At 35.3% G+C, this 22,500-nt stretch overlaps 1 protein-coding gene across 1 annotated transcript in view; it reads right to left on the reverse strand.

Annotated features, from left to right (window-relative positions):
• Positions 1-22,500, reverse strand: part of FOXP2 (forkhead box P2) — a 449,483-nt gene that overhangs the window by 50,133 nt on the left and 376,850 nt on the right. The window contains exons 9-10 of the mRNA XM_052638364.1: positions 5,376-5,589; positions 3,504-3,608 (exon numbers count right to left, since the gene is read on the reverse strand). Coding sequence (XP_052494324.1) covers positions 3,504-3,608; positions 5,376-5,589 — 319 coding nt within the window. The remainder of the gene's footprint in view (positions 1-3,503; positions 3,609-5,375; positions 5,590-22,500) is intronic.

A 22,500-nucleotide genomic window follows, 5' to 3' on the forward strand; every position in this document is an offset into this window, starting at 1 on the left:
TATGTGAGATGCCTTAGTTTTGAGAGATGGGGGCACTGTCACCAAAAGAAACAACATTCTGACAAGTTCAAAGAATGCCTTCTTGAGGTCATAATTTTGTAGCCACGCTGCCTAGTCAAAGACAAAGAAATAGACAATACACACTAAGTAAGAGCATAATTTTTAGAGTAGTCAGCTGCAAGAAAAAAAGATAACTTTCCATTAAATATTCTGTCTCTACTACCTTTTCTATCGCTTTTTATATAGTGTTAAACCTTAAAATATTAAGCTTTGCAATAAACCTAACTCATTTCATCAACTAATTACTCTTTAATAGACTGATATTTTATTAACACTAACCATTTTGCCTTTCTTCAAAGAATATTTCTATCTTTGTATCTCAGACCACATTTTGTTTATTGGCATCTGCACATGCAGGTTCAAAAACATTTGTCTGCCAACTTGAAAGTTATATATTGTAAACCCTTTGGTTTAAGCTCTTACAAGTCAATCCATCTGTTACATTTAGCTGACATAGGGCCAATGGAATGATAATTAATTCTGCAGACAAACTACACTAAAGTTTTGTTGGATATTATTACACCTTGACATTTATAAGACAATAACCCATCTATGGGGTCGCACAGAGTCGGACACGACTGAAGCGACTTAGCAGCAGCAGCAATGAAGAACTAGTATCAAATCCTTTTAGTGATCTTAGATCCTCAAAGAGTGACTAGAAAAATGGTTACCTTCTCTGAACACCTACTTCACAGTAATTCAAAAATTTTCCTAGACACCTTTTAATCTAGAATTTCTTTTTTATCTTTTAGTTTTCTATTTTTCTGCTTTCATCTTTGCTGTTATAAATAACAGTTTCTAATTTAGTCTCATTTTTTTATCCAATAGAAAAAAAACCTCATTGAATATTGAAGAATACATATTATGCATATGTATACATGGCTAAGAATATGTATGCTATTCATAAGCAATTGTCCTCTGATGGCTTTTTATTTGGTGGTGGGCAAAAATAGAGGAATTCTACCACTTTTTATAGCGATGCAATGTGAGAAAGCAAGTTTGGGACTCAATATATTTTCTACTATCCTTTGTGATTAAACATGCAGAATAAATAGCAATAATGGATAGTTTCCTTTACTTGAATCCAGACAATGGATAAGTTGTCTGATACCGAAGTACAGCTCGAGCTATACAATTTATTTCTAGTGCATTTTAGAAATAAAAATGCCATAGTGTTTTCTCAAAAAACTTTTATAACAAACACTGGGTACCAAATTTCTGTAGAATGTATGCACAAAAAACTTGAGAGTTAAAAACTTTACAGCATTTGACTTGCCTGACGTATTTCCCTCCAAGACTCTCTATTCTCTCCATTACTACAAAAGAAAAGCAAAATCTTCTTTCCAAGAAAATCTGTATTAATGGTAATGCCTTCTTCAATTCACTTTGCATACAGGCACTAAATCAACTTTTTTTTTCCCTGAGTAACTGAAATTAATTTAATAAAACATATCATTTTATTTCTCTTCAAATTTCCCATACACATCAAGAAAAAAATACCAGTATAAAAATACATTAAATTAATATTTCATTTTAGTACCATATACTGGCATTAGCTCTATTAACAGAATCTATCACATTTATTTGACTTAGAGAATCTAAGCATATCATGACAAAAATGGACTAAAAGGAGGACCTTAAAATCTACTGTCATTTGCTCTGTCATCCTTATAAAGTTAATGGGCTGGAAAAATGGTCAGTCTTTGGAACCAAAGTTGATATTTAATTGAAAGGAAATGCTTTTTTAATTGTAACTTCTTCAGTTTTATTTTTAAATACTAGCATGAATATGAAAAGACTCATGGAGGGTAAAATGAGAGTTCAAATTTATACAAATGTGTATAAATTTGAGATGAATGAAACTGTTTATTTCCATGTGCCATAAAGGAAATTATATTGAAAGATAAATATTTTTTCTTAAAGCTTTATTTTGAATTTTGCTAGAAATAACAACTTAGAGCAATAAAATGTATGATGACTGAGCTATAAGGCTTAAATTGCTATTCTTAAGAAATAGCAGCAAAAGTCCTCTAAATAATCTTAATGATAAAGAATAATATATTAATCAGAACTAATATCTTCAAATGAAGAAATATGAAATTAGTTCTTCAATGAATGAATATTCTCATGTTCTGTCCTTGTTTTAACAAATATTATTTTTTTTAGATAAGAAATCTTTAGCAAAGTTGCCTAATATTTTTAGGGCTCTTTTTGCTTAGAACATTTGAATTAGCTTCTTACCCAACAAAATGGCAGCTCACAACTATTCTGGATAGTGCAAATCTTCGATTAAGGCCATGTACAAAGTCCACAGTAATATAGGAAGCATTTTTTTTCCTTTAATTGGTCAGAAATTTTAAAAAAAAGGTTAAAAAATTCCTTGTGGAAGTCTTCGTGAAAGTCGGTTATACAGTTATTATGATGCCAAGTACTTGCGCCTTGTTGTTAAGGTGCTTCTGCACTATACCCTGTAGTATACCATTTGTAAACACATCTTTTTGATGTTTCTGCCAACATCCTGGCAACAAAGCAATGCAATTTCAAATGAGCTAATTAACTTAATTGTTGATGAAGCATGAAACAGTTCATTGACCCTGTTAGCTGCTCCATGACAACATAAGAGTCTCAGCCTGTGAAGTTACTCATCTCCATAAACCTATCTGTAGCTCTGTTTAGATCTCTTGCATTCTGAAATTGTGGGTGGAAAATGATTCATGAAAGATGCATATTCTCATTTGAAAAAGAACCTCTTATGAATTAAAAAATATAACTGTATGAAGAAATTAAGGATATACAAAATTTTGATTTTAAGTTAGAGAAGCCTTACAATATATCAAATAAGCTTAGGGCCATGTATGTTGCTTTATGATTCTCAGGGCAACAAGTCACAACATGGAAAAAATACAGCTATCTTAAAATTTTAGCTATGATTAACTTTCAGTTTTTTATTCTTACTAAATAAGTATATTAAACGTTATTTAAAGTGAGAAATAAAAATTCTGCAATAAAAAGAAGCCTTTAAAATGTGTCTTTTGTTTAAATATATGTGTGTCTTTATAAACACACACACACACACACACATACACACAGGCACATATGACTTCTCACATAATCTTACTGGAAATTTTTATAGAAATCTTGAAATTTAAGTGAATTCTACAAACATATCTTTTGATCATTAATGACACTATTATAGTAGGCTACTTTTTATTATTCATTCAAAGACCTTTTGTGAAATTTTCTCATGAAAAGTAAAGATGAAGAGTTAACCTTCTTAGCCTGAGTTTGCTAATCCACTTGTTGAAATACACAGAAAACATACAGAGTGCCTTAGGATGGACCTTTACTTTCTTTCTTCAGCTTTCTTTTGCTTATTTACAGCAAAATTGCCTAAAACTCCCATATAATCCACTCCCTCTGCTAAAAAAAAGTAAAAAACCTACTTTAAAAACTGTCCAAAATCTTCACAAATGCTTTCACAGCCTGGCCATTTGCAAACTCCATGGCCGTAGAGAGTGTGAGAGGCCCCAGTCTCCTCATGCGACGAGCTGTAGCAGAAGAACACGGCATCAGATTCATCTCCAAAAGCCATAATCGTTTCAGGCTGCTAGCGCCTGTCAGGTTACGATCAGTGACAAACAGGTCAAAACAGGTCAATTCAGCTCAGAGCAGTCAGAAAAATTTAATCGTTCTATTGAATAGTTCAACTGCCAAGGCTAGATGATGTTCCAATTAGAGGAGAAATAAAGCCAAAGATGACTATTAATAAAGGATGAAAAACCAAGAGGACTGTATAATATCATACGCTAAGCCTGCCCCATGACCTTAACGTAACATTTACCTCTAAATAAAAATATATATAATCATATGCGGCCAAGTGAAAAAAAAAAAAACAAAACACTGTGTTTTTAAGAAAGTAATAGGAAAATCACCACAAGATTTTTGAAATGCTCTTTTTAGAGATAATATGGGCCTTCAGAATCATTTACATTATTTAATATTTATGTGTGAATCATATATATTTCTGCTAGTTACAGTTGATCAAAAAATTCTACTTTGGAATGGTATTCATTAGCTATCTCTTTTACAATTATCCAAGACTTTTGATAAGTGAGTATTGTATCAGATAGATCCTAGAGACATCAACCAACTTCTGAAGTATGTAATCAACAAATTACACTCAATTAAAGCAACAGCATGAAAGCATTCAAAAGCACATCATTTTACAATAATGAAATCTAACAAAAAAATTTTTCATGATACTCCAAGAAAGACCAAAAACATCACCAAATTATAGCATTCTATTTTAAAGTGTACTGTATAAATGCATATTTCTTTGAAAAAATACTTGTTTATGAGAACAGAGTTTATTGCAGACAGGCAGGTATTCACATTACAGAACACTGTCAGACCACTACACTGAAATATGAATTTTATAACTCTACATCATATGGGATTAAGCCACTCTGTAAAGAAATCCTGTACTTATGTTCCATCTTTTAAAAGGTATTTTTCACTGAGCAATATTTTACCTTATATGTTTTATGTAAATCACATTAAAGGATCTGATTAGGTTACCATATGCCTGCATAAATAGTTAAATGGATAAAAAGTATATGGGTGACCCTTTTACAAAGGTACTTTTTATACAACCAAAAACACTAAATTGAAAAAAATGATCTAATATAATGTACTAGTATTGGTAACTGAAACCAAATTTTTTATGAATTTTGATGCAAATTTATCCAGGGTATTACTATAAATTCATTTTAATTATATATTTATAATTCCATCATGCCACACACACAAAAAAAAACCAGATCTTCTTTCTTCTGGTTTATGATACCTGTGTTTATATGCTTATGTATATCTATCTCTGATTTCTAAGCACATCGTTGTAACATATATTAAGGGGGATATTTATCTATGTATATATATATACATATATATATGCATCTTTAATGATTTGAAACTCATTCTTAAGTTTTAAAATGGTAAGAAGATCCTCATTTCAGCAATCAGGTTAATCATAGCATCTTAGCCATAAAAATATATTGACACAATAATTCTACATGCACTTATTATAAAATAACTTTCTTCAGGAAATTGCCCATTCTATCCATCAAACTGCTGGTATTTGAGCTGTTTTTTTTTTTCTGATGAAATAATATATAAGATAATTTTAAAGTTTCTACCTATTTAATTTGTGTCCTACACATTCTGTTTCTGTTAAGTACAAATCATTATTTTTAGTGTTACAAATAGTAAAAGTAAAATTTGGTGATAAGTAACAAAATATATGACATGAAATTTACCTGTCTCGCCTTGCATTTAGAACTGAAGACTGTCCATTCACTATGGTATGATGGGTTATTGGTGGTGATGCTTTGGAAGTGGTGGAGGAGGTAGTCGAGGAGGAATTGTTAGTAGTGAGGTCTAGCCCTCCATGCTTAATGCCATTGTCTTCCATACTGTGAACTCCAGTCACTTCTTTCCATAACTGTTGAATTTCGGCAGGACTTAAGCCAGCTATAAAATGAAAGGAAGCCCCACTAATACAACAAAGTTCATATAATGACCTTAGTATTATTACTGGATTAATGCAAACAACAAAAGTGATGTTACCAGAATTATTAATATATGATGAAAAATCAGCTTTATGTCATCAGCACTACATTTTTTCTCTTCAATAATCATTTATCTGTTAAAGACTACCAATTCAAGAACAGTACTAGAAATAATAGTATTGGGGCTAATATCAAGGATCAGTTGAAAAAACACAGCAAGTTCCATTTGAAAATTAAAGTATCAGACTTTCAACAGACTTTCAGACTTTCAACAGTATTAAAATTAAAATTATTGGACCTTTATTTATTGCTAGTATCAGTGAGGAACTAAAAGACAAAGACACTTGGAAATAACACATATAAAAAGAAATGAAAAAAAAAAAAGAAGTAAGGAGGGAAAACACAAATGTCAGGGGAAAACAGTGAACACTCAAAAGAAAAATACATTTGACAATTATCGAGGTATTTTAATCTTTCTCAGAGAGGCAAAGGAAATAACTGAATTTCATTTTCAGGTCCTAAATAAGCCAATATGTTTACTTAAATGGATCAATTAAGCATATAATATCCAAATTTCTCCTCCATTTTATGATTGACAGAATAAATCAAATACTCATTTTAAACAACTGTCTGGTTCATATTATGCAAGTTTAACTGATTTATGAGACACAAAAAGAGAAACCTTAGGTTGCTATGCTTATCACAATTTCAAACAGACAGTTTTACCAAAAGCTGTCATTTTGGTGATTCTGGCTCCTCAAGATTTTAAGACATATCCCGAGACTAAAGAAATGACAGGATAGCTCAGATTCTCAAAGTTATTAAAAGTTATTTTTTTCTATAAAAAGAAGATGGGTTAATAAAGAAAGGTATTTCTGTTACAAAGGAAATAGTTTGTATATAAAGATCATTAACAACTAATTTAATTCTAGCTTTAATCTAAGATTCTGAAACTTTTATGACTGTGACTTTTTGTTACCTGGCTGCATGTGTTTAGGTGTCTTAACAGCAAAACTCCATGAGCAAATCCTTTTCTGCAGAGCATCAACACATCCTCTGTTTCAGAACTTTCCCCATCCTGTCTGCTGCCTCTCTGCTCCACTGTCACTTCTTGCCTAGACATTGCTATAGCTTCCTGACTGTCTTCCTGTTTTCACCTTGCCTTTGGATAATTTACTTTTCATCTATCAGCCCAAAGTTATCTCTCTAAAAGTAAATTAAACCATGACACTTCCCCAGCAAAGCCTCTAATGGCTTCTGAGAACACTTAGAAGAGAGAGGAAAAAAAAAAACACTGCAGCCTATGAGGAGCTGGCACTTATTTTTTATTTTTATGTTACATGCATTTTCCTTATAATTAAAAGCAGTTTGAAATTTATGAGTAAAAGGTTTTTATTTTCTTTTTTTTTCAATTTTTATTGGACTATGGTTGGTTTACAATGTTGTATTAGTTTTTATTGTAAGGCAAAGTGAATCAATTATACATACACATTTATCCCTTCTTTTTGAATTTCCTTCCTGTTTAGGTCGCCACAGAGTACTGAATAAGGTTCCCTGTCCAACAACACAAGAGAAGACTCTACACATGGACATCACCAGATGGTCAACACCAAAACCAGACTGATTATATTCTTTGCAGCCAAAGATGGAGAAGCTCTATACAGTAGGCAAAAACAAGACCAGGAGCTGACTGTGGCTCAGATCATGAACTCCTTATTACCAAATTCAGACTTAAATTGCAGAAAGTAGGGAAAACCACTAGACCAGTTAGGTATGACCCAAATAAAATCCCTTATGAGTGGAAGGGAGAAATAGATTTAAGGGCCTAGATCTGATAGATAGAGTGCCTGATGAACTATGGAATGAGGTTCGTGACATTGTACAGGAGACAGGGATCAAGACCATCCCCATGGAAAATAAATGCAAAAAAGCAAAATGGCTGTCTGGGGAGGCCTTACAAATAGCTGTGAAAAGAAGAGAAGCAAAAAGCAAAGGAGAAAAGGAAAGATGCAAGCATCTGAATGCAGAGTTCCAAAGAATAGCAAGGAGAGATAAGAAAGCCTTCCTCAGCAATCAATGCAAAGAAATAGAGGAAAACAACAGAATGGGAAAGACTAGAGATCTCTTCAAGAAAATTAGAGATACCAAGGGAACATTTCATGCAAAGATGGGCTCGATAAAGGACAGAAATGGTATGGGCCTAACAGAAGCAGAAGATATGAGGAAGAGGTGGCAAGAATACACAGAAGAACTATACAAAAAAATCTTCAAGACCCAGATAATCACAATGGTGTGATCACTCACCTAGAGCCAGACATCCTGGAATGTGAAGTCTAATGGACCTTAGAAAGCATCACCAGAAACAAAGCTAGTGGAGGTGATGGAATTCCAGTTGAGCTATTTCAAATCCTGAAAGATGATGCTGTGAAAGTGCTGCACTCAATATGTCAGCAAATTTGGAAAAGTCATCAGTGGCCACAGGACTGGAAAAGGTCAGTTTTCATTCCAATCCCAAAGAAAGGCAATGCCAAGAATGCTCAAACTACCGCACAATTGTACTCATCTCACGCGCTAGTAAAGTAATGCTCAAAATTCTCCAAGCCAGGCTTCAGCAATATGTGAACTGTAATCTTCAAAATGTTCAAGCTAGTTTTAGAAAAGGCAGAGGAATCAGAGATCAAATTGCCAACATCTGCTGGATCATCGAAAAAGCAAGAGAGTTCCAGAAAAACATCTATTTCTGCTTTATTGACTATGCCAAAGCCTTTGACTGTGCGGATCACAATAAACTGGAAAATTCTGAAAGAGATGGGAATACCAGACCACCTGACCTGCCTCTTCAGAAATCTGTATGCAGATCAGGAAGCAACAGTTAGAACTGGACATGGAACAACAGACTGGTTCCAAATAGGAAAAGGAGTACGTCAAGGCTGTATATTGTCACCCTGCTTATTTAACTTCTATGCAGAGTACATCATGAAAAATGCTGGGCTGGAAGAAGCACAAGCTGGAATCAAGATTGCTGGGAGAAATATCAATCACCTCAGATATGCAGATGACACCACCCTTATGGCAGAAAGTGAAGAGGAACTAAAAAGCCTCTTAATGAAAGTGAAAGAGGAGAGTGAAAAAGTTGGCTTAAAGCTCAACATTCAGAAAATGAAGATCATGGCATCTGGTCCCATCACTTCATGGGAAATAGATGGGGAAACAGTGGAAACAGTGTCAGACTTTATTTTTTGGGGCTCCAAAATCACTGCAGATGGTGATTGCAGCCATGAAATTAAAAGACGCTTACTCCTTGGAAGAAAAGTTATGACCAACCTAGATAGTATATTCAAAACCAGAGACATTACTTTGCCAACAAAGGTCCATCTAATCAAGGCTATGGTTTTTCCAGTGGTCACATATGGATGTGAGAGTTGGACTGTGAAGAAGGCTGAGCGCCAAAGAATTGATGCTTTTGAACTGTGGTGTTGGAGAAGATTGTTGAGAGTCCCTTGGACTGCAAGGAGATCCAACCAGTCCATTCTGAAGGACATCAACCCTGGGATTTCTTTGGAGGGAATGATGCTAAAGCTGAAGCTCCAGTACTTTGGCCACCTCATGCGAAGAGTTGACTCATTGGAAAAGACTGATGCTGGGAGGGATTGGGGGCAGGAGGAGAAGGGGACAACAGAGGATGAGATGGCTGGATGGCATCACTGACTGGATGGACGTGAGTCTGAGTGAACCCCGGGAATTGGTGATGGACAGGGAGGCCTGGTGTGCTGTGATTCATGGGGTTGCAAAGAGTCGGACACGACTGAGCGACTGAACTGAACTGAGCTAAACAGTACGTTTCATTAGTTATCTATTTTATACATTGTTTCAATGGTGTATATATGTCGATGCCAATCTCCCAATTCATCCCACTACCTCCTTTTCCCTACTTGGTGTTCATAATTTGTTCTCTATGTCTGTGTCTCAATTTCTCTTTCACAAATAAGATAATCTATAGAAGATAATCTATAGCATTTTTCTAGATTCCACATATTGTGTTAATATATGATATTTGCTTTTCTCTTTTTGACTTAATTTCACTCTGTATGATAGTCTCTAGGTCCATGCACATGTCCACAAATGACCCAATTTCATTCCTTTTTATGGCTGAGTAATATTCCTTTGTACATATATACCACATCTTCTTTACCTTTCCTCTGTAGTTGAATATTTAGGTTGCTTCCATGTCCTAGCTATTTTAAATAATGCTGCAATGAACACTGGGGTGCATGTATTTTTCTGAATTATGGTTTTTCTAGGTATATTTCCAGTAATGGGACTGCTGGGTTACATGGTAGCTGTATTTTCAGTATATTATCTGATTGTTATCTATGTCTCTGACCTCATCCATCACTGTCTCTCTCCATTTCATTCAATTACATGGGCCTTCTGCTATTTCTCAAATGCATTAAATATTTGCTCCCTTTCAAGATTTTGCTCCAGCTATTCCCACAACCTAGGCCACTCTCTGGTTGCAAATCTTCTCACAGCTTCCTCCCTCCCTTCATTTAGGTGGCTCAAAGGTCACTTCCTATGAGAGGTTTTTCAACACACTATCAACCACTGCCCCTCCCTATCTGCCTTTTATCACAACCTGCTGCTGCTGCTAAGTCGCTTCAGTCCTGTCCGACTCTGTGCGACCCCATAGACGGCAGCCCACCAGGCTCCCCCATCCCTGGGATTCTCCAGGCAAGAACACTGGAGTGGGTTGCCATTTCCTTCTCCAATGCATGAAAGTGAAAAGTGAAAGTGAAGTTGCTCAGTCGTGTCCGACTCTTAGCGACCCCATGGACTGCAACCTGCCATGCTCCTCTGTCCACAGGATTCTCCAGGCAAGAGTACTGGAGTGAGGTGCCATTGCCTTCTCCGTTATCACAACCTATCTTCTTTCTTTTTCTTTAGAGTATTTACCAACCCTAAACTTTATTATTTGTTTTACAGTCTCCGTCCACTATTTACTAGGAGCAATGATTTCTTACTTTACTGGGAGACACTCAGTTCCTAAAACATCGCCTAGTATGTGCTCAATAGTTGTTGATTTAATTGATTAAAACAGGTTCATACAGTTCTGAAAGACAGCTTGGTTACCGTCATATGTAAATGTTCTGTTAAAAGGCATAATATTGTGGGTTGGCCAAAAACCCTAAAAAAATTTGTTAGGGTTTTTCCATAACATCTCCTGGAAGAACCTGAATGAACTTTTTGGCCAACCTAATATTTATGAGTATTGCTTTCTGGTAAGGCAAAAGTCTAAAGAATTATAAATGGTACCATTTGATTTTACCAGATCAAGTGGCTAGTAATATTTTATATTTGGCTAAAGACATATATTTCTGAGACTATAGTTAAGATGTTAATAATAATTTAGCTTTGAGATTTTATAAATAACTTTGGTAACCTACATATCCACTTACCTTAAAGTAGAATTCCATTATACTATTCATTTGCATTGAAAATTAGTGCTACTACCATGGTATCACAATGATAGGATAATAAACAGAAGGCACGTAAACATTTGATAAATCAGTCCAAATAATGTTCCTTATTAACAGAATACTATATTTTAACAATATTAAATATTTATATTTTAAATATTTAATGTTTAAATATTACAGATAAGGGACAGAGAAAAATAATATCACAAAGGGATTTCTGTTAGCAAGAATGGCTTCCCGAAGAGTTTACATATTCAAATCTCTTGGGGATCCTTTAAAATTTCCAGTGCTCTGACCACAGCCCCACAAAATTAAATCATAATTTCTGAAGTCAGAACACAAACATCAGTAGTTTTTGAAGCTCCATAGATTACTCCAATTGCAGATAATCGGCGGGTGTGTGTGTGTGCGTGTGTGTGTGGCATTTTTAAAAATAAACTAACACACTGCTCATGAGACAACGTTTTCACATCAACTTGCTTAGTTTTTTTCTATGGATATAAAACTATTTTAAAATATGAAACAACTAGCTGATCAATTTTGTGCCATTTTGAAGTTTCATGAGTTTTTTTATGTTTTGATGACTTGCAAGAATTAATTCACTTTTTCAGCACTATTATAACAAATTCAGCACTGTATTCTATGGAACAGTACTCCCTAAATGCTGTTAGTCTCAGAGATCTCAGATCTGTTACCTCGATTTAGGAGACCCATGGCTTATGTTGGCAAGGAAAACAGTTCTGAGATGTTTAGTAACAGAGACATCTTAGATCTCTTTGTTTAACTCAGTGTTTTTCAAATATGTAAGGAAAAAATAACTCAATGAATTATTTTTATAGTTACACAAATTTATTTCAGTATCAAATACTAAGGCTTAGGATTCAAGTGATCTCTAGCCCAGATCTCTTCCTTGAATTGCAGGCTGCTTATTTGACATCTCACTGTAACACTAACAGATTCTCCAGTCTTAAGTGTTCAGAACTAAGCTCCTGTTTATATAGCTCCTCTGGCTCCAACTCACTCCTCTGGCAGGTTTCTTTGTCTGATTTATTTAACAGATATATATAGTGCTACTCATATGTCAATCAATTTTGCAAAGCCTTCATACATGATAACTGATGTAATGCCCAACTACTATCATCGTTATTTTCATTTTAGAGATGAGGACACTGAAGTGCAGGAAAATTAATTAACTTGTTCAAGAGCACCCTCACATTTCCAAGGTCACAACTCACATAGCCCCTTCCCAGGACTACTTCCCTGGCTATCTTGTCTATAAGTTCAACTTCACCCATTTCATATGGTTGCTTAAGTTTCTCTTATCCTTGCCTTTTCATTTTTCTCCTTAGCAGTTACCACTATATACTTTATTTGTTGTCTGTCTTCTTCATTCAAAGGTAAGTTTTATAATGGCAGGGTTTACTATCGGTTATTGTCAAAGATTTATGCCCAGAGCCTATACAAGTGCCTGCAACAAGGGAAAATTCAATGAAGCTAAATTAAAAGATCTGTTCAATTGATCAGAAAACTAGTGTACTGGCAAGCACAATCTGGGATCTGGGAATCAGTGGACTAGAGCATCATAGAATAATAATCAACTAAAAATCTTAAGTGAAGATGATTCACTTTCCCTTAAAACAGTATTTCAAGGATGTATACATGCAATCAGTTTAGACCAGTCGCTCAGTTGTCGCCGATGTCTGCGACCCCATGGACTACAGAACACCAGGTCTCCTTCTCCATCACCAACTCCTGGAGTTTACACAAACTCACGTCCATTGAGTCTGTGATGCCACCCAACAATCTCACCCTCTGTTGTCCCTTCTCCTCCCACCTTAAATCCTTCCCAGCATCAGGGTCTTTTCCAATGAGTCAGTACTTCACATCAGTAGCCAAAGTATTGGAGCTTCATCTTCAGCATCAGTGCTTCCAATGAATATTCAGGACTGACTTCCTTTAGGATGGACTGGTTGGATCTCCTTGCAGTCCAAGGGACTCTCAGGAATCTTCTCCAACACACAGTTCAAAAGCACCCATTCTTCGGTGCTCAGCATTCTTTATATCCAGCTCTCACATCCATACATGACTACTGGCCATAGCTTTGACTAAACAGAATTTTGCTGGCAAAGTAATGTCTCTGCTTTTTAATATGCTGTCTAGGTTGGTCATAACTTTCCTTCCAAGGAGTAAGCATCTTTTAATTTCATGACTGCAGTCACCATCTGCAGTGAATTTGGAGCCCCCAAAAATAAAGTCTCTCACTGTTTCCACTGTTTCCCCATCTATTTGCCATAAAGTGATGGGACCAGAGACCATGATCTTTGTTTTCTGAATGTTGAGCTTTAAGCCAACTTTTTCACTCTCCTCTTTCACTTTTATCAAGAGACTCTTTAGTTCTTCTTCACTTTCTACCATAAGGGTGGTGTCATCTGCATATCTGAGGTTATTGATATTTCTCCCAGCAATCTTGATTCCAGCTTGTGCTTCTTCCAGCCCAGCATTTTTCATGATGTACTCTTCATAGAAGTTAAATAAGCAGGGTGACAATATACAGCCTTGATGTAATCCTTTCCCTATATGGAACTAGTCTGTTGTTCCATGTCCAGTTCTAACTGTTGCTTCCTGACCTGCATACAGGTTTCTCAAGAGGCAGGTCAGGTGGTCTGGTATTCCCTTTTCTCTCAGAATTTTCCAGAGTTTGTTGTGATCCACGCAGTCAAAGGCTTTGGCATAGCCTTAAAACAGAAGTAGATGTTTCTCTGGAACTCTCTTGCTTTTTTAGTGATCCAACATGTGTTGGCAATTTGATCTCTGGTTCCTTTGCCTTTTTTAAATCCAGCTTGAACATCTGGAAGTTCACAGTTCACATATTGCTGAAGCCTGGCTTGGAGAATTTTGAGCATTATTTTACTAGCGTGTGAGATGAGTACAATTATGCGGTAGTTTGAACATTCTTTGGCATTGTCTTTCTTTGGGATTGAAATGAAAACTGACCTTTTTCCAGTCCTGTGGCCACTGCTGAGCTTTCCAAATTTGCTAGCATATTGAATGTAGCACTTTCACAGCATTATCTTTCAGGATTTGAAATAGCTTAACTGGAATTCTGTCACTCCACTAGCTTTGTTCATAGTGATGCTTCCTAAGGCCCACTTGACTTCGCATTGCAAGATGTCTGGCTCTAGGTGAGTGATCACACCATTGTGATTATCTGGGTCTTGAAGATCTTTTTTGTATAGTCTTCTTTGTATTCTTGACACTTCTTAATATCTTCTGCTTCTGTTCAGTTCAGTTCAGTTCAGTCGCTCAGTCATGTCCGACTCTTGGCGACCCCGTGAATCGCAGCACGCCAGGCCTCCTTGTCCATCACCAACCCCGGAGTTTACCCAAACTCATGTCCATCAAGTCAGTGATGCCATCCAGCCATATCATCCTCTGTTGTCCCCTTCTCCTCCTGCCCCCAATCCCTCCCAGCATCGGGGTCTTTTCCAATGAGTCAACTCTTTGCATGAGGTGGCCAAAGTATTGATTTTCAGCATCAGTCCTTCCAGTGAACACCCAGGACTGATCTCCTTTAGTATGGACTGGTTGGATCTCCTTGCAGTCTTCTGTTAGGTCCATAACATTTCTGTCCTTTATTGTGACCATCTTTGCATGACATGTTCCCTTGGTATCTCTACTTTTCCTGAAGAGATATCTGGTCTTTTCCATTCTATTATTTTCCTCTATTTGTTTGCATTGATCACTGAAGAAGGCTTTCTTATCTCTTCTTGCTATTCTTTGGTACTCTGCATTCAAATGGGTATATCTTTCCTTTTCTCCTTTGCCTTTTGCTTCTCTTCTTTTAAAGCTATTTGTAAAGCCTCTTCTGACAAGCATTTTGTCTTTTTGCATTTCTTTTCCTTGAGGATGGTCTTGATCCCTGCCTCCTGTACAATGTCATAAACCTCCGACCATAGTTCTTAAGGTACTCTGTCTATCAGATCTAATCCCTTGAATCTATTTCTCACTTCCACTGTATTATCATAAGGGATTTGATTTAGGTCATACCTGAATGGTCTAGCGGTTTTCCCTACTTTCTTCAATTAAGTCTGAATTTGGCAATAAGGAGTTCATGATCTGAGCCACAGTCAGCTCCCGGTCTTGTTTTTCCTGACAGTATAGAGCTTCTCCATCTTTGGCTGCAAAGAATACAATTAGCCTGATTTCAGTGTTGACCATCTGGTGATGTCCATGTGTAGAGTCTTCTCTGTGTTGTTGGAAGAAGGTGTTTGTTCTGACCAGTGTGTTCTCTTCACAAAACTCTATTAGCTTTTGCCCTGCTTCATTCTGTACTCCAAGGTGAAATTTGCCTGTTACTCCAGGTGTTTCTTGACTTCCTACTTTTGCATTCCAGTCTCCTATAATAAAAAGGACATCATTTTGGGGTGTTAGTTCTAGAAGGTCTTGTAGGTCTTCATAGAGCACTGGTCGGGAGATAAGACTTTGATTATTGTGATATAATATGGTTTGCCTTGGAAATGAACAGAGATTATTCTGTCGTTTTTGAGATTGCATCCAGAACTCTTTTGTTTCAGACTCTTTTGTTGACCATGATGCCAACTCTATTTCTTCTAAGGGCTTCTTGCCCACCATAGTAGATATAATGGTCATCTGAGTTAAAATCACCCATTCCAGTCCATTTTAGTTTGCTGATTCCTAAAATGTTGACGTTCACTCTTGCCATCTCCTGTTTGGCCACTTTCAATTTGCCTTGACTCATAGACCTAACATTCCAGGTTCCCCATGCATGATTGCTCTCTACAGCACTGGACTTTACTTCCAACACCATTCACATCCACAACTGGGTGTTGTTTTTGCTTTGGCTCTGTCTCTTCATTCTTTCTGGAGTTTGTTTCCACTGATCTCCAGTAGCATATTGTGCACCTACTGACCTGGGGAGTTCATCTTTCAGTGTCCTGTCTTTTTGCCTTTTCATACTGTTCATTGGGTTCTCAAGGCAAGAATACTGAAGTGGTTTGCCATTCCCTTCTCCAGTGGACCACGTTTTGTCAGAACTCTCCACCATGCCCCATCGTCTTGGGTGGCCCTACGTGGCATGGCTCATATTTTCACTGAGTTAGACTAGGCTGTGGTCCATGTGATACATACAATAGTATATACCAAAGTTTTAAAGTTATGTAATTAAAAAATTTAATGCCCACCAAAAAATTGAGAAACCCTATTTCCTTTTGTATGGTGACTTGGGTTTGTTGCTATTCACTGCCAGTACTACAGACAAGCATTAAAAGGTTTCTTCTTTCAGGAGTTGAAAGAAAAACAGTAATTCCTAATCGAATTCCATATAATACCACAGATAAATCAAGTAATTCTTTGTTTCTAGAGTCAGAGTTTGTAGAGTAACTACTAGGTGCCAAGCACTGTGCTAAGAATTAATGAAAATTTGGTAATTCATATCTAGATTCACATCTAGATTATACATCCTTCAGGCACACACAATTCAAAAATTCCAGTGGTTTCACATACTGGTAAAAATTATTAATACATGAGCAGCTCTCTGACACTCAATAATAAAAATAATTATTTCCATGTCCTTTTATTTTCTATATTCAGTAATAATTTTTTTATTATATAAGTAATTTTAATATGGCATTATGTAAAGTCAGTCTACTTGAATTAATTTAAAAATGGTCTGCTTATTTTTAGGGTTACTCAAAACTAAAAATAATAAAAGTATATTTTTGTAGAGTATTGTATTATTCATATGTTATATTGAACCAATCTGATATTAAATAAGTTGAATTATTGAAATATTAATTTTTACTTTTCATCTTAAATTTTACAATTTGAAAAACCAATATACACACATGGACAAGACAACTGAATTGCAGAGAAGGGTATGCCTTGCAAACTTAGATTTCCAAACTAGTCCTGACCTCTGGGTCCCCAGAACTGCTGTCCAGTGGCAACAATTATTGCAGTTGCTGAGCTGTCCCTCAGAGAACCATGTGTTGATTTATAATTTGCCAAACCTAACATCTTATTGATCTGTATTTAACTAGGGGCTTACTATAACCTGTATGCAAAATGCCCATGTTTAAAATCTATTTTCAATGAGAGGTGTACCAAATAAACATTTTGTTCAAACGCTGAATTACAGGGAGTAAAGCTAGTTTTTTTTGCTGAAACTGAGACCAAAGGCAAGTATCTCAACCAAGGAAAGGAATTTCTAGGATACAGGAATACATCTGACATAAAAAATGTTCCTGCTATGATTTATCTATTAAATGTTCACAGTTTGATATTCTCTTACCAAAACAATGATTTCTCATTTTTCTTATGATATCTTAAAGTGGCAAAGTTGATATTCTCCTTTAAAGTTTTCCCACAACTCATAAAGAATTGACAAACAGAACTTTTTTAAAGACATATAACCTAAACATTAAATTCAATTTAGTCTCTATCTTCCTATCTCATTTAAAATTTCTCAAAAACTAACTCAATATATTTTTAATATTTCCCCATGTATTTATTTATCCCTGTTAGCTTTTTTAAAATCCCATTTTATTATTTTTTGAGTCAATTTTTTAAAACTTAAAATAATTTATTTTTGGCTGTGCTGGGTCTTTGTTGCTACATTGGCTTTTTCTAGTTGCAGAAAATGGGGGCTACTCTCTAGCTGCTCTATGCTGGCCTCTCAGCGCAGTGGCTTCTCACTGCAGAGCTCAGGCTGCAGGGTGCGAGCTTCAGTAGTTGCAGCACGTGGGCTCATTAGTTGCGGCTCCTGTTCTCTAGAGCACAGGCTCACGAGTTGCGGTGCATGGGCTTAGTAGCTCTTCAGTGCGTAGGATCTTCCCAGATCAGGGGTTGAACCTTTGTCTCCTGCATTAGCAGGCAGATTCTCTACCAATGAGCCACCAGGGAAGTCACCCTCAGTTAGTTTTTAATGCATAACACCATTCACAGGTAACTTGCAAAGTTTTAGTACCACAACAATAAATTTTCATTCAAACTTTATCTCACTGATGGAGTTTCCAGGATGTAAAATTCCAAAGAAGATTTCCTTAAGGTACAAATAGAAGGTTTATTGGTATGTGAAAGGGAATACAAAGATGGTAACAATAATTCTTCATGACTTACATTGTTCATAATGCTAGTACTATTACCCTTATTATATATATGTTCTATGTAAGCCTATTATCACAGATTAAGCAAAAAATTAAGGATACCAGAGTGGTGTTGAAGTAGGAATTTGGCTATTTAGAGTTTCACAAGCAGAACATGAAGTCAAAGCCACATAGCTGACTTTGACTGAACACTGATGCCAAAGAAGAACTTCAGCAGAGTCCTAACTCAACATAAAGGACATTATTATACTTTATTTCAAAATATATCTTTTTTTTAAATTGTTCAACAGTTATCTGATTCCAAGCTCATCTAGTTCGACAAATAGATTTTGTTAGTTCAAAACTGTACTGGTTTTTATCCAGAATTCCCTGTTTGGTCTCTCAGGTTGGTAATGAAAATGTTTATTTTAGACAGCTATCATAAATTCAAAATTTTTTTTAAAGTTGGAATGAACCATATATGTATATGTGTGTATGTGTATACACACACATACGTACACATATATGTATGTGTTTTTGTTTGGTTGCTCAGTCATGTCCAACTCTTTGCACCCTCCTGGATTGTAGCCCACTAGGCTACTCTGTCCATGGGATTTCCCAGGCAAGAATATTGGAGTGGATTGCCATTTCCTTCTCCAGGGTATGTATGTGTATATATATGTAAGTGCCTGGAGTAATACTAAATTTGTGAATATATGCTGTGTATTGGGATACACTGACCTCTATCTTATGTCATAAATATATATCAAAGTTTAAAGTGCATGTCACTATAATTTCATATTTTTTTAACCTTTTAATTTTTTAATCCTATTTAAGTACCATAGTAAACAAGGGTCAGTCAGTCAGTCAGTCAGATCAGTTGCTCAGTCGTGTCCAACTCTTTGCGACCCCATGAATTGCAGCATGCCAGGCCTCCCTGTCCATCACCAACTCCCGGAGTTCACTCAGACTCACGTCCATTGAGTCCGTGATGCCATCCAGCCATATCATCCTTTGTTGTCCCCTTCTCCTCCTGCCCTCTCTTTTCCAATGAGTCAACTCTTTGCATGAGGTGGTCAAAGTATTTGGAGTTTCAGCTTTAGCATCAGTCCTTCCAATGAACACCCAGGACTGATTTCCTTTAGGATGGACTGGCTGGATCTCCTTGCAGTCCAAGGGACTCTCAAGAGACTTCTCCAACACCACCACAGTTCAAAAGCATCAGTTCTTCAGCACTCAGCTTTCTTCACAGTCCAACGCTCACATCCATACATGACCACTGGAAAAACCATAGCGTTGACTAGACGGACCTTTGTTGGCAAAGTAATGTCTCTGCTTTTGAATATGCTATCTAGGTTGGTCATAACTTTCCTTCCAAGGAGTAAGCGTCTTTTAATACCATGTCATGAAGATATGTCAGTAAATAATTATTAGTTGATATTTACAGTACACTGTGCATTAAATACTTTTACAATCAGTAGTTTATTCAAGATGGATTACAAATCCATCCTTTCTTATTTGACTTCCGTATACCAACAGTTACTCTATATACAAACTTAGAGATCATAATTTAATTGCCTACTTCACATTAAAATCCAGGATTGTAGTAACTGTAGTAATGTTCATGATGACTTTAAATACTCAGTATTTAAAATGCCTTACTTTAAAATGATAAAATATAACATTGCATCATTTTGCAACATAGAGAAAAATGTCTCTGAATCTTTTTATCAAAATTATAAATTTCTAATGTCTAATTCTCATGCACAAATGTTTATACAGTTGAAAAAAATCATAGCTTTAAAAGAAGTCTGAACAAGCTGTGTTAAATCATGGGGATAAATATTGCTAGTATAGCATATTTTTAAAGATACAATGAGACTATTATCATTGCATATTAATCCTACTTGGTTTTCATATGGTTATTATTTGTAACTAATTAATCAACCAACCAAAACCCTCATGCAAAGTTACTTGAGAAGCTGTTAAAAAAAAAATTAAAACATTTTTGTTCAAAACAGCCAGTAGCTGAGGCAAAGATTCAGCTTTTTTCCTTTTACAATTACTTTTTTACTTTCTCCCACTTTAACTTTGAAATTCCAAAAGTGTACTATGAACTCATGTTCCTTTAGTATAGCTGGTTTATCTGACACATTCCTTCTGAGTTTGGCTGATGAGTCTCCACAATGGCACTTCCCATACATTTATCTAAACAGTTGAAAACACAATGATGACTTCCATCTCTTTTGTTTGGACCTAGAGATTATCATACTAAGAGAAGTAAACCAGACAGAGAAAGACAAGTATCATATGATATCACTTATATGTGGAATCCAAATGAAAAATGGCACAAATGAACTTATATATAAAACAGAAATAACCCCACAGACATAGAAAACAAATTTATGGTTGCCAAAGGGGATAGGGGAGGGAGGATAAATGAGAGGAGTTTGGGGTTATACATACACATTGCTGCTGCTGCTGCTAAGTCACTTCAGTCATAAAATAGACAACCAACAAGGACTTACTATATAGCACAGCAAACTACAGTCAATATTTTTTAATAATCTATGTGAGAAAAGGATCTGAAAAAGAATATATGTGTATATATTCTTTCTATATATATTTTTGTGTGTATATATATATATATATGAATCACTTAATGCTTTAAACTATCACAACAGTGTAAGTCTACTATATTTCAATTAAAAAATTGTTTAAATCCATTTTCTGCTCAAACCAAGATTGCTCAAATGTTTTCAGTTTTACTTCTTTTCCCTCAGTATTTTCCATTCTGTGTGTTTCATTTCTCATGTATTTTATGGAGATACAAATGGAAGAAAAGTAAGTGGTGATCGATCGCTTTATATAGTAGAGAAATTGTGTAACATCAGGGACTAACTCAGGGTTGTAAGTCAATCTTTTCATGATGTATGTAAGTCAAATCACTATGCTGCATACCTTAAATTTATACAGTGCTGTATATAAATTATATCTCAATAAAACTGGAAAAAAAAACAAACAAGAAAAATGAAGGAGATAATTCTATCAAAAAAAAATCTCAGGAATAAGAGAAAGTTTTCATTTAAAAACTATTAGAATGGTTTTATCATAATGAATGAATTTCCTTGTTCACAAGATATTTGTATGCTTGATTTGAAAGAATGCAGTTCAACAAATATATTTTATATGTTACATTTTGTTTTTATGAGCATTTTAAACATTTTTTAAGTGTTTGAATGGTTTTACTCAAATAAAATCATGCTGGATTATTCCAGTTCTCTTTGGAATGACACAGAAAAAATGGTTTTACTGCCTTGTTTTTCTTTCACAATTTAAACTTTATCTCTCTTGATTTCTTCAGAGTGATGCAATCAGGTGAATTAGAGTATCTAAAGTCAAATGAAAGAGGAATTCTGGGGAAATTAAGCCATGGAGATAGTAATTTGATAAATAAACAGAAAACCATCTACCCTGGTATTTTTAACTTAATGTGCACAAAACAAAAACTTGAATATTTAAAAGGCTCTTTTTTTCTTTTTATTTTTTTATTGAAGGATAATTGCTTCACAGAATTTTGTTGTTTTCTGTCAAACCTCAACATGAATCAGCCATAGGTATACATACATTCCCTCTGTTTTGAACCCCCCTCCCATCTTCCACCCCATCCCACCCCTCTAGGTTGATACAGAGCCCCTGTTTGAGTTTTCTGAGCCATACAGCAAATCCCATTGGCTATCTATTTGACATGTGGTAATATAAGTTTCCATGTTACTCATCTAATTATAATTTTTTTGTATACTTAATCATTTTTTATTTTCTTCAATGTCTCCTATAGAGGCAGAAAAATGCATAGCGAGTATTACTACAATGTGAGTTCCACTGGAACAAGCATAAATGATTTGAATTAAAGTTCATTTGGATTAAAGCTTATTCCAACAAAATCCTAATGGAAATTAGAATATGCTTTCCATTACATTTATAGATATATGAATTTTACCAGTATTGAGAATTTTAGCCCACAAAGAACCATTTTATTTACTATTCTGTTTTCGTTTTTTACTTAGAACCCTTTCCATTTCCCCAAAGTTGAGTACAATAATGAATACATACAATTGTATATTTGTATGGTATTGTGTTATTGAATTATTAAAGTACATCCAAGTTTTTCTTATCAGAAAAACAAGAATACAACTGACAACTTTTTAAAGCTATAATTCACAATTATAGCAACATCATTTTAGAGAAAGGAGGATCAATATGGTCCAGGATGTATGAGGAGGTCCCCCAAGC

Source organism: Budorcas taxicolor, chromosome 4 (assembly GCF_023091745.1).
Source record: "Budorcas taxicolor isolate Tak-1 chromosome 4, Takin1.1, whole genome shotgun sequence".
Taxonomy (NCBI): domain Eukaryota; kingdom Metazoa; phylum Chordata; class Mammalia; order Artiodactyla; family Bovidae; genus Budorcas; species Budorcas taxicolor.